General features: G+C 31.0%; 4 protein-coding genes across 4 annotated transcripts; 2 read left to right on the top strand and 2 right to left on the bottom strand.

Moving 5' to 3' along the window:
• Nucleotides 1–284: 284 nt before the first annotated feature.
• Nucleotides 285–2,435, bottom strand: GGI43DRAFT_419452 (major facilitator superfamily domain-containing protein). Its single transcript, XM_083207678.1, has 5 exons — nucleotides 1,872–2,435; nucleotides 1,780–1,811; nucleotides 1,659–1,728; nucleotides 1,137–1,605; nucleotides 285–1,087 (listed from the first exon to the last, which is right to left on the bottom strand). The coding sequence occupies exons 1-5, from the start codon at nucleotides 2,152–2,154 to the stop codon at nucleotides 448–450; spliced, it is 1,494 nt and encodes a 497-aa protein (XP_083054982.1). The 5' UTR covers nucleotides 2,155–2,435; the 3' UTR covers nucleotides 285–447.
• Nucleotides 2,436–4,773: 2,338 nt separating this feature from the next.
• On the top strand, nucleotides 4,774–6,458 carry GGI43DRAFT_322574 (putative PTH11-typeG-protein-coupled receptor). The gene is made up of 5 exons (XM_083201866.1): nucleotides 4,774–5,177; nucleotides 5,228–5,264; nucleotides 5,317–5,608; nucleotides 5,661–5,813; nucleotides 5,861–6,458. The coding sequence occupies exons 1-5, from the start codon at nucleotides 4,989–4,991 to the stop codon at nucleotides 6,312–6,314; spliced, it is 1,125 nt and encodes a 374-aa protein (XP_083054981.1). The 5' UTR covers nucleotides 4,774–4,988; the 3' UTR covers nucleotides 6,315–6,458.
• Nucleotides 6,459–6,626: 168 nt separating this feature from the next.
• Nucleotides 6,627–7,593, top strand: GGI43DRAFT_419447 (class I SAM-dependent DNA methyltransferase). Its single transcript, XM_083207677.1, has one exon. The coding sequence runs from the start codon at nucleotides 6,736–6,738 to the stop codon at nucleotides 7,525–7,527; it is 792 nt and encodes a 263-aa protein (XP_083054980.1). The 5' UTR covers nucleotides 6,627–6,735; the 3' UTR covers nucleotides 7,528–7,593.
• A 331-nt stretch (nucleotides 7,594–7,924) lies between these two features.
• GGI43DRAFT_322567 (uncharacterized protein) lies at nucleotides 7,925–8,438 on the bottom strand. Its single transcript, XM_083201865.1, has one exon. It carries the CDS (start codon nucleotides 8,372–8,374, stop codon nucleotides 7,979–7,981), a length of 396 nt encoding a protein of 131 aa, XP_083054979.1. The 5' UTR covers nucleotides 8,375–8,438; the 3' UTR covers nucleotides 7,925–7,978.
• Nucleotides 8,439–12,647: the final 4,209 nt, after the last annotated feature.

The following is a 12,647-nucleotide window of genomic DNA, read 5'->3' as shown; positions in this document are numbered from 1 at the left end:
ATTTATAAGGTTTTAATATTATATATAATTTTTTTATTATTTTAATTAATAAAATTAGTAACTAATTTATTTTATTTTTATTTTTTTATTATTAATAACTAATCTACTAATAAAAAACTAAAACTATTAGTTTCATTTTTTTCAAGGCACTAACGAAACAAAAACTAATAATAAAAAACGAAATTTGTTTTGTTACTAATAAATTCGTTTTTAGTAACTAAATTAGTAACTAATTTACAACCCTGGTTGCTACTATGAGACGTACTACAATTAATGATGCAATGTTTACATTCCAAGCTTAATTATAATAATGCTAAGACGCTAAGACACTATAGACACGATTATCGTAATGAAAGCAATACCAAAACAGGAAGAATTCAAACATGACGGCTCCAACGCTGCTACATAACAAACATATTGGCCGGCTGTCTCGCACAGCTGGCCCATTTAGTAAGTGTAAATAAATTTAGGATGGGCATCTCCCAAATTATCGCCCTCCTCTCTAAGGAGTGCGTCCCTCTTTCCTGCGCGCTTTTGCTTATTCTCATACCACAGTCCAGCCACATAAATGCAGATCAACCCCACTGCCATGCACATCAGCGAAAAGGTAGTCCTGAACCCAGACCAGTAGAATGGGGCATTTTTGGATTGGAACGACAGCGATGCAACGAAGCCGCCGCCATTACCCAGGCCGATCTCCATGCCCATGGCAAAAGCAGTCTTGTAAGATCCAGAGACATTGTTCAAAAGCAGGATCCATGCTCCGGGTAAAGCAGCGAAGGATCCAGAAGCGATTAGATACAAAGCGCCGTATCGAGCGTTGACCGAAACATGCTCTTGGTTGAGGATGATGATGTAGCCGATGATAGCAATAAAGCAGCCTGTCAACGCAATTCCTGCGCGATGCTTCAACTTATCAGAGATATACGCAAGGGTCAAAGTGCTAATTGACGCTGCAACAAAAATTGGAATCACTAGAGATTGAATCTGTCTGGGCGTATATGTTGGCTTGAGAACTTGGACAATGGTGGGAGCGAATAAAGTGCACGAGTACACGCTGGAAATAATGCCGATAATTATGAAAGCGCTATTTTCATGTTAGTACAAGTTTTTATGCAATCCACAATGTATCCTACCTCAAATAAACTTTCCAGTCTGTAATACATCTGATCACAGCATTTCTGTCCAAGACGTCCATACGGCCAATGATGCCATCTGCTCGAATTCGTTCTTCAAGAACAGCTTTTTCGTAGGGTTTGAGCCATTTTGCCGTGGCTGGCCAGTTGTTTATAAACGGCCAACAAACGAGTGTAAGGACTATTGTGATTAAACCCTCAATAACGAAGATCCATCTCCATCCATTCCATCCGTTGGAAGAGTGAATGCTTGCTACTGCGAAGGCCAGCAGCCCGCCAAAAGCATTTGAGACTGCATTACCAACGTGGAGCATACTTACACGCCACTGTAATTCATATCGTGGATAATATGCTGACAGCAGAAAGATGGAACCAGGAATAAGTCCCGCTTCTAAGATTCCAATGACAAGACGTATCCCAACAAGTCCAGCAAAGTTGTGAAGCAGTCCTTGACAAATGGTGAAGATCCCTACCTAATTTGAGCAAGAGCAACTCGTTAATCGGATCGATTTCTTTGCTTACCGAGAATAATACATTCGCCACAGAGCACGGTTGCCGGTTTGAATCGTTTAACGAGCCAATTGCTTGGAACCTGTTCGAGGATTAGTATCGAATATTTACAATAGGCTCCAGGTTGAATTACCTCTGCGAGCATAAGTCCGATGAAAACCACGACTGGAAGAAGAATGAACAGTTAGATAATGCCGTATTGGATTTTATCAGTAAGGCACATACCAGTTGCAATGTTAAATTGATTGGTGAGAGGGTTCATGCCAAGGTCCTTCTCAAGGCCCTGGATCCTCGCAGTGCCAATGTTTACTCGATCGATCAATGAGATGAACCATAGCACAAAAAGTGGTGGCAGAAGATGCACGTCTAGCTTCCAGATGAGCTTGCGATACTCTGCATTTGAGAGACCATCAGCCACATCAACAGCATTCGTCGTATTAGCGGATGCAGGTGTCACTGAGGCTAAGCCCAAAGACTTCTCTGCTGCAACCTCCGCATCCGATTCCATAACTGTGATCGGTGTATGTTGCTGTGTTGAGTTGGGTATAATGCTGTGCCTCAACAGGGTGTGCGTAATTGCGGGAAGTAGATGGAAGAAGAGAAGAATCTCTGTTGCCTAAAGAAGGCTCTTCAGCAAACTCTGAGACAACTGCCGCAGATAATGTAACCAGGAGCCTCCGCTTAGCGCCACGCATGCCGTACAAAATTAAATGCTACCTCACGAGGGTGCCGGTAAATGCGTAGCCGACATCCTATTTTCCCTTCCACCACTGTCTCTACATGCTCAGGCATGTTGGTTCAGCTACAATCTTCAGAATGTCACGCCTGCGTTGAGGCGGTGGGTCCATAGTGCTAATAGTACTAGCTAGGGCAAGGGTCCCCTTGTAACGTCACAAACGGATGGGATATCCGGTGGACGCGGCCCGTGCGGTCACGCCCGGAGCGGAGAGGAGTTGCTTGGCACTACGTGGAGAATCTCAGCACTAGAAGTAGTTTATGCTTGCGATCCGTGAAGCGTCCCGCGCGCCAGACTGGCTCTCGGATCTAGCTCTCCTTCTAGCAACGGCTCTAGGATCTAACTCCCCTTGAAGCAACGGCTCTATCGGCCCTCACCCTGTCACTCCGACATTCAAATAAAAAGCCCTGTGTTACTGGCTCTGTCAACTTGCTTCCCCGGGTGGGGGTAGCTAGCCTTAATACTGCTACTGTAGTACTTGCCGCTTGTATCATCCTATCTGCCGTTTTTAGAGTAGCGCTCGTGTCGGTAGCTTCACTTATCAAGAATACTGGCAGCTTATTTACACTATGAAGATGCGAACATAGACATAGTCATCTATTAGCAGCCATTCTTTTGATTTCACATAGGTGTGTAAGTTCTTGCTGGCGGCCTTTTGACCTCTGCTTTGCATATCTCTGCATGTCGCTGCCATGGGTCAGTCATCTACCCAGCAGAACATGTTGATAGAATCAGGCCATTCGAAATCGGATATCTAGTACGGAGTACGGAGCTACCGCTAGGTAGATGCAGTATATTTCTTGGCAGTACGGAGTACGTAGTGGTTCAAGTGGAGTAAGTTGAAAGGAGTACCTAGCAGTACCGTAGTGGTCTGCCCCTTGCTAGCGCAGGACTGTGTCTAGACCAATTGCCACGAATACTCGCAGTGGTTGCTCTCTCTTTCGGTTTATTGGTACAACCAACGTACATATCGCAGAATTGTATACATAACTAAGTGTTGTGGCTCTTGCTCGTTATGAGTTAAGCCGAGAGACTATTGACATCAAGTCCCATACGTGGACTCAGCTGCTTTAAACTTGTTACTGCTTAGTTACGTCCGTAGCAACGACTTGGATAGCAGAGGCAAATCTTAAACTCAACTAGCGATAATGACTCAAGTACCGTTGCATTTCGCCAACTAGTACTACTACTTTATTTTACGTGTCAAAATAAGGAAGCTCTGGCGATTTCATTAGTTTAGTCCCGTGTAGTTCTTCAGCTCTGTGTATGTTAGTATGTGACTGAGGTTTTTTCTCTCTTTTTGTTCCTATGTGTAGAGACTTGGTCAGAGTTTATAACGTTTCAAGTCCCAAATTCATGTCGTAGACAATGATACCAGTACAATTCAAATTACTCTATACGTATTAGTACTCAGAAAGAATTTGAATTTGGGTGATTTTCTTATTTGTACTCGCATAATACCTTCCCGATCATATTGTAGCGTTTTAGAGTAAAAATACGCTCATGGCTAAAAAGTTTTCTTGCCCGCCTGAATCTCTTCATTTTGCACTCGCTTGCCTATATAACGCATAAGTCATCATCTGATTATCAGCTACAGCTAGCTCTCCAGAAACTATTTACTAACAACCGAAAGTGTCCAATATTTCCAGCTGAAGAGGACATTTGCAAGTGGTGGCTTCAAGCTAATGTGCACGTAAGTACGGAGAAATATTTGTCAATTTTAGTACGTATAAACAAAGTGAGATTAGCCAGGTTCGGCATTTAACCTCCAAGCCACTTGATGGTTACAGTATTGTATTACAAGCACGGAGTACTCCGTATACACGTAGCCCCCTTTAAATAACTGGGGCGACCGGTACCTGGGATACGTATCCTAGGGTACGTTTCAGCCACGGGATCGCACCGCGGTGGCAGTTTCTACCAGGTCCCCGGTTTGCATCGCAGGCAGTGTGTAGCAATATTGTTCTCCTTGGGATGGCACCTTACTGGGCTGTCGCGAGGCAACCATACGAAGTACTTCCACCTGTAGCTCGAGCGCGCTCTCCAATGAATTTGATGTCGATTTCTTTTATAGTACAATGTGCATTCAACTCATATGGAGAAAAGCCTCAAGCATCACTAACCATTTCACTGCAATTCAGTGGAGTGATACTCAGACCGACTTTTAACTGGTAAATTTACTAAGAGCAGCGTTATTAGGACTGTTACTCTATCATCAATTCTGAGTGATTGGACGTTTTAAGTTAGATTGTATCGAATTTCAGCCGCTAATAAAACCGTGTGGGAAATGCCTTCGTCAATTACTAGGGAGTCTATTGGGGGGCGGGGATAGCCATGAAGCTCGGCCCACTTCATCTACGGAAGCTGGGATCAAGGATGTACCTAGCAAGACTGCATTATGGCCTTCACTGTCCAATCCTTTCCGGTCTTTATAGATAGTGAGTGGATTCCTTCGTATTAATTGCGTTGAACGTGATTCAATCGTCCAGTCCTTGCCTTAGATCTAAAGAGAATGATGGGTGATAGCAACATCTGAGATCGTTGCCTTCAGCCTATGAACAACTTCTACTTCCTTTCTTTTCATTGCTCTTCCCACTGTCAATATTATGGCAACAGCTGCGAAGCTCGTTGTGCCTAACGGACCTGATACGAAGAATGGATACACCTTCTTATACGTGAATATACCTCTGCTTGTCATAGCCACAGGCGTTGTTTGTTTCCGTGTATGGTGGAGATGCTTTAAAAATGGTTACGGCGCCTTGAATAAGGCAGATATTTGCGTTGTTATAGGTTTGGTAAATCTCTCTTATGACTCATATTTATTATACCGCTAATACTTTGTCAGATATTCAATATTATTCAAGTGATCTGCATTTCAATTGGTAAGAATAACGCATAAGCGAACTATTTGGAATCTACTGCTAAACCTTTCAGCTATTGTGAACTGGGGCTTTGGCCACCATGCTCCTTTCCTCAACGCCGAACAACGCTACTACTCGTTATTATATTTTTTTGTATTTCAATGCTTTGTCAAAAACACTGTTGGAATCACGAAACTTTCGTTTCTCTTTCTTTATCTTGATATCTTTCCCCAGAAAAAGTTTAGGATAATTTGCTGGGTGCTCATTGTCCACATATCAGCTGGACTGGTCGCTCTCAGCTTCACGACAATTTTCCAATGTTCTCCAGTCAGATTTTCGTGGGATAAGACTGTGGCCGGATCTTGGTTAGTAAATTCGGTCGATTCGAAACGAGAAATAATATTAACATTGTGATAGTATAAACATCAAGGCCTTCTGGTACGGCCAATCAGGATGGAATACCCTAATGGATGTTATCGTCCTTGTACTACCCATCCCAGTGATCTTAAAACTGCAGATGAATCGCCGAGCCAAGCTCAGCGTATTGGCAGTATTTGTGCTTGGTGCATTGTAAGTAATCTCGATCACTGACATTTCCCAATTCTAATATCTCAAAGTGTATGCATAACGAGTGTCGAACGCCTGATTAGTCTCAACTTCAATGCCACTTTTATCTTAGATTTCACCTGGGCGACCGGAACTTCAGTTATCTGGACTCAGGTGGAATCAACGGTCGGTGTCATTTGCGCTTGCGCCCCGTCACTGAGAATGCCATTAAGTCGATTTATTCCGTTCTTGTTTGGTTCTTCAAAACAAAATGAATCTTATGAATTGAGCGATGGCGTTCACCATGGTATGGGTCCCCGGTCTGGGAATTGGAACAGCCAAGCCAGTCGCTCGAAAAGACGTGATGAATTTGAAGTTGGCATTGAGGATCTAGACAACTATAAGAGCGAAGGTAGTGAAGAGAGGATAATTGGGATCAAGAAAACTGTTAGTATTGACATGACATTTCAACAAGGGGGCAGTCAAGCAAATATGGCCGCCAATAAAATATACCCGGTAGTATAGGAAATGTCTCACTCACTGCCTTTGTTTCCACTACACTAAATCTTTTTATTCAAATACAGCATTCCACGGCCAATTGAACTGTGAACATGTTAAATATTAAATCTGCCATAGTTGATCAAAAATAAACTCTAAATCGCGATGGCGGGTTATTTTCAAACTTTATATAGAGTATTGCGAGTCGTGATACGCTTGTAAGAAACGCATGCTCTACCACTAAATACTAGAAAAGGGCTTTGCCCCGCTTTGCTTTACAACGTCATAGTTACAGTTGATATAATAAACAAAGTTTGCAAATTTTAAAAATATCGACCCAGCTGTTCATGCCTGATCAGCAGTGGAAGTCCGAAAACACAAATCGTCTATCAGGTTTAGCTCATACCAATATCCAGTACCTAATCTTTAATTTGCAAATTGCGCTGCTATGGCACAGTACGACTCTATTGGCTCATCTTATGATGTTGTTGAGAGCCTTCCGTATCGAGCAATAGAAAGGAATAACGTCCGCCTTGCGATTAAGCCATTTCTTAAGTCACACATGTCTGTTCTTGAATTTGGCTGTGGAACAGGGTTTTATTCATCTGCTCTTGTCTCTTGGGGAGTCACCCATTTAACAAGCATGGATATCTCAGCTACCATGCTTGATAGTGCGAAAGATCGACTTTCATTCGAAATATCTTCCGGGAAGGTGCAGTTTGAGAAAGGAGATGGAGCAGTGCCAACTTCTTACGCTCCAGATAAGAGCTCAAGTTACTTCAACATGGCCTTTGGCGCTTGGTTTCTCAACTATGCGTCAGACAAAGCAACCTTAGTATCCATGTTCAAGAACATTTCCCTTAATCTTACACCAGATGGTCTCTTTGTAGGGATTGTTCCACATCCTACTGAAGATTTTGGCGATCGAATCAAATCTCATCAAAAGCCCCCTCTTAATAGGCTTCTACCGCGCAATCAATATACTGAAGAGCTCAGTTCAGGCGATGGGTGGACTTCTCGAGTGTTTCTAAGTGAAGACGGAGTGGACTTTATGACTTGGCATTTGAAGAAGAGCATTTATGAAGAAGCAGCTAGGTTGGGCGGCATGAATGGTAAATTCGAGTGGAGGCGTGAAATATTACCAGAAGATGCAAGAGAAAGATTCGGTTTAACAAATGAAGAGTGGAAAATTAGAGTTGCAAATCCTCATTTAGGAATTCTACTCGTTTGGAAGAATTAAAGGTAGAGCAGTAACTACATTATAAGAATGGGGTAAAAATAATCTCCAATAATAAATTCAACTATAGGTAGAATGAAACTGTGCAACTCTATCTGAGTAGTTCCTGAAATAGCCACATTGAATGTGATTCTGTTGCAAGGCGAGACCTTGCAACTTAGCTACAGTTGCAACCTTTTGTGACTGGAATTGCGGGCCTTGTGTACTTTCCTTGATACTAGTCTTGAAAAGATTGGGAGTTATATCACAAATTAAAGTGGACTTACGTGCAACATCTGGCAATAGCGAATATCCAAGATTGGCAATATCCAAAATTGGTAATAGGTAGCCTAGAACACTATCCCGAAAGCGAGATTTATTAGGAATGCCAGGGCGGGTGCTGAAAAAGATATATTCATTCTATTAAACTAGTGATATTTATGCCTCAATAGAGAAGGGAAAATTATGGTTGGAATCATTCAATCTTAGAAAATCCCATTTCCTCCCAGTTCTGTAACACCCGATTCTTGATATCTTGTGGGTATGCGTGTTCAAAATCGGCAGTCTCCCAATTCGGCCCGGTGGTGTACTCGGCCGTCAACAGAGCGTCTGACACGACTTTACCACCTCTATGTGCGGGGCCATTACCTTCTCCCATAAACGGGATGAGGAAGAAACCTGCCACATCCTCCCAGTAGTACTCGTCTGTCCCAGGGCGACACCGAGTGGAGAAGGCCCACAAGACGTCTTTGTCGTTGTATACATCGATATCATCTCCAACAAGGATAAGGCGGTGAATAAAAAAGGCTGCCTTTGATTGGAATACAAGGTTACCAATGCGCTCAGAAAACTCCTTAGAGGTGGTCTTCATCGCGCGCAGCTTGGCCGTGTCGACTTTAAGCGCTACCCAGATAGACTGGCTGTTACAACCCGACTCTTATGGTCGCAACAATAGGCCTACAGGGTAAGCATGATTAGATTAATATAAGACTGACTTACTAATTATAAAAAGATTATTAGATTATTTAAATAATTTATTAATTTATAAAAGAATTATTAGTCTTATAAAATAATTTATAAGAGATTATTAAAATTTATAAATAATTTAATTTATTTAATTAAATATATAAGCTTACTTTTTTATGCTTATTAAAATAATTTAAATAACTAGTTATTAATATATTAATTATAATAAGTCTTCTTATTTGCACTGTAGTATATTCTTATTTAAACTGTAATAGTTTATATTATAAGCTAGGTTTACCTTTTAAATATAAGATTTTATATACTTATATTAAATTACAGTGCAGTATACTAGCAGTAAATATTATTAAAAAAATATTATAAAAAATAATAAAAAAAATTATTTAAAGAAATAAAACAGGCTAATTTATTTAAATATAATATTTCTTACAGTTTTTTATTAATATATATATATAATTATAAGCTAGCTAATTAATTTAATTTATTAAAAGTTATTAATACTAGCTAAGTAACTAAAATAATTTTTTTAATATTACTTATAAAAATAATAGCAGTAATAACTATAAATTAATATTATTAAAAGCTTTATAAAGCTAGGTATAATTATAAAATTATTAATAATTATAAAAAAACTTAGTTACTTTTTTTTTTTTTTAACTGCTAGTGTAAATATTATTTTACTTTTAAAATAATAATAATAATAATAATAATAATAAAAAAACACTACTGTTTTTAAATTTATATTAAAATAATATTTTTTTTATAAATAAGTTTAACTAGTGCCTTTTAACTTATTAATAAAGTTACTATTAAAATATCCTAGGCCTAGGTTATAAGACTAGCGCTTATAATAAAACTAATATCTCTCCCTCTCCTTTACTCTTACTTTTTTTTTTATTATTAGCCCTAAAGCTTATTAAAATAAGTAACTTATTATTTTTTAAAATTTTTAATTAGCTATAAAAGTTTTAAATAATATTTAAATTATATATTTAAAAAAAAAGCTTTTTAAAATTTTAAAAAGTAAAGTTAGTAAAACTTTTATAAAAAATTAATTAAAAATTATATTAAAAGTTTTTTAAATTATTATTACAAGTATATATTTTTTTAATAAAATATTTTTTTTTTTTAATTTATAATAAATTATATAATTATAAAAAAACTTATATTATTATATAAAATTTCTTATATAAGATTTTAAAAGCTTTAATTTTAAATTATAATATAAAAAAATTAAAATTATAGCAAGGTAATATTATTTAATAAAAAAATTAATAGTAATATAAGAGATAATTAAAGTAATATTATTAAACTAAAACTGCTTAATAAAACACTACTATTATTATATTTATATTTTAATTATATTTTAAATATAATTTTTTTTTTAATTAATTATAAAAATAATTATTATATAAAAATAAAAAAAATTACTTATATTAAAAAAAAATATAATTTAATATTTTTATAAGTAATTATAATAAAATTATTAATTTTCTAGTTATAATTATAATAATATTTAATAAAATAAAAAACTTATTACTTATAATAAAATATATATTTTTTTAAAATATAATAAAAAATATATTTTTAATTTTTATATTTATTTTTTAACTTATCTTAGGTTTTTTAAAAATTTACTTTATTATTAATATAAATAATATATTTTTAATTAATAAATATATTTTTACAAATTAATTTTTTATTATTTAATTATAACTTTAATACTAGGTTTTTTTTTTTAGCTTTTTATTATATAATAATTATTTAAATAATAAAATTATTATTAAACTTATTATTAAACTTATTAAACTTTTTTTTTTTTTTTTTTTTTTAATATTATTATTATTTTTCTAGTAAATATAAACCTTAACTTATATATTAATATTAATATAATAAAATATATAATTACTAATATATTTAAAAAAATATATTTTTAAATATATTTTTAAATATATTTTTTTTATTTATAATAATTATAAAAAATATTAAAATATAAAAATTTTAATAAATTATTTTTAATTTTTTATAAAATTATTAATATTTTTTTTTTTTTATATTAATTAAATTAAAAATAAAATTAATTATAAACTTCTAGTTAATAATTTTAATAATTTTAAAAAAAATATATATTAAAATAATTTACTTTATATATATTATTAATTTTTAAGATTTTAAAAAACTATAATTATATTATTTTTAATTATTTACAAATTTATAAAACTCCTTGAATTTTATTATTATTATTTAATTTAATATAATAATATAAATTACTTTTTTTAAGTTTTTTAATTTAAGTTTAAGTTATAAATAAGCTATTAAATACTTTTATTTAAAATTTTTATTTATTATTATAAATATTTAATTAATAAAAATATATACGCTTTTTAATATTTTTTTAAAAAATTTAAATTATTTTTTTAACTAGTAAAACTTAATATTTTACTAAGTTTTTTTTTTAGTATTATTAAAAAAATATTTATTACTAATATATTATATAAGCTAATAAATTAAAAATTAATAAGTAATTATAATTTTTATAATTTATATAATATAATTATTTTTAATTAACTTATTTAATAATTAAAATTATAATTTTATGAAAATAACTTATTTTTTAAATTAAATTTTATTAAATTTTAATATTTAAAAAAACTTAATTATTAATATAATTATAAATAAAAATATAATATATTAAAAATTTTTTTTATTAATAACCTAGGGGTTATAATTATATTTAATTTAAAAACTAAGGCTATTTTTATAATAAAAGATTTATAAAAATATAAAAAGCTTATTAAATAAGTTATATAATATTAATAGCAGCAAGATAAGAAAATAATATTTTAAAAGTTATGTTATAATTTTATTTAATAATTTTATAATTTTAAAAGATTATTATAAAATTACTATTATATATAAAAATAATAATATTAATATTTATTTATTATAAAAAAGTAGTAATAATAAAATTTTATTTTTAAATATTATAATTAAATTTTTATTATTTTTATTATTAAATTAATAAAAAAACAGTTATTTTATAATATTAAAATTAATTTTATTAAAAGAGTTTTTTTTTATTATTATTACTTTTATTATTTTATATTTTCTTATTATTTTTATTATATTTATATTATTTAAAAGAAAATTTATTAGTAAATATAATTTTAATATTATAAATATTAAAAATTATAATAATTAAAAAAATAAATAAAAAAAAATATTAGTAAATAAAATTATAATATTATTATATATATTATAATAAGTTTTATAAACTTATATTATAATTAAATATATAATTATAAAAATAATAATATAAGTATAAGAATTTTAATATAAATATAAATTATTATAATTTAAATAAAAATATATTATAATATAAATAAAAAAACTTATTATAATATAATTAAAATATAATTTATTAAATTTTATTAATTTTAATAATAATAAATTATTATTACTTATTATTATTATTTATAAATTTTTTAATTATTTTATTAATATAAATTTAAATTTTAAATTTATTTTTAAAATTTTTTTTATATTATTAATTTTATTTAAAAATTTAATAATTAAATTATTATATATTAATAATTTTTATTTAAATAATTATTAAACTTATAAGTAATATTAAAAAATATATTTAATTATAAAATAAATAATAATGTTAATAAAAAACTTATAAAATTATTATAAGTAAAAGTTAATATTATAATTTAATTAATAAATATAAAAGAATTAATATAATAAATAAAAAATTAATATATTATAAACTAGTAAATAATTAATAATTTATAATAATAATAAAATATAATATAAAATATTATTATTAATAAATTTAAATAATTATAAATTTTTAAATATAATTTTAAAAAATATAAAATATTATAATAGCTTTTATATTAATAATAATTATTATTATTTTAATTATTAATATTATTTTATAATAATATAATTTAAAAAAAATATTTAAATTTAAAATATTTATATTATTTAATAAAAATTTAAAAAGAATTTAAATTTATTTTATAAATATAAAAAATTATTTTAATTATTTTAAAATTATTATAAATATAAATAAATTTAAAAGTTATATAATAAAAAAAAAACTTATTAATATAATAAAAAATTAATATAAATTATATTTATAAAATTTAAAA

The sequence above is a fragment of the Trichoderma evansii genome (assembly GCF_050947405.1).
Source record: "Trichoderma evansii strain SZMC 28006 chromosome Unknown GGI43scaffold_55, whole genome shotgun sequence".
In the NCBI taxonomy this organism is placed as follows: Eukaryota; Fungi; Ascomycota; class Sordariomycetes; order Hypocreales; family Hypocreaceae; genus Trichoderma; species Trichoderma evansii.
This window is presented reverse-complemented; position numbering and strand designations above follow the sequence as displayed.

Coding starts and splice junctions, on each gene's coding strand:
- GGI43DRAFT_419452 (XM_083207678.1), bottom strand. CDS start 2,154: ATGGAATCGGATGCGGAGGTTGCAGCAGAGAAGTCTTTGGGCTTAGCC. Junction 1,606..1,658: donor TGGCGAATGTATTATTCTCG/GTAAGCAAAGAA, acceptor CAAATTAGGTAG/GGATCTTCACCATTTGTCAA. Junction 1,088..1,136: donor GACTGGAAAGTTTATTTGAG/GTAGGATACATT, acceptor ACATGAAAATAG/CGCTTTCATAATTATCGGCA.
- GGI43DRAFT_322574 (XM_083201866.1), top strand. CDS start 4,989: ATGGCAACAGCTGCGAAGCTCGTTGTGCCTAACGGACCTGATACGAAG. Junction 5,265..5,316: donor AGTGATCTGCATTTCAATTG/GTAAGAATAACG, acceptor TAAACCTTTCAG/CTATTGTGAACTGGGGCTTT. Junction 5,609..5,660: donor AAGACTGTGGCCGGATCTTG/GTTAGTAAATTC, acceptor ACATTGTGATAG/TATAAACATCAAGGCCTTCT.
- GGI43DRAFT_322567 (XM_083201865.1), bottom strand. CDS start 8,374: ATGAAGACCACCTCTAAGGAGTTTTCTGAGCGCATTGGTAACCTTGTA.
- GGI43DRAFT_419447 (XM_083207677.1), top strand. CDS start 6,736: ATGGCACAGTACGACTCTATTGGCTCATCTTATGATGTTGTTGAGAGC.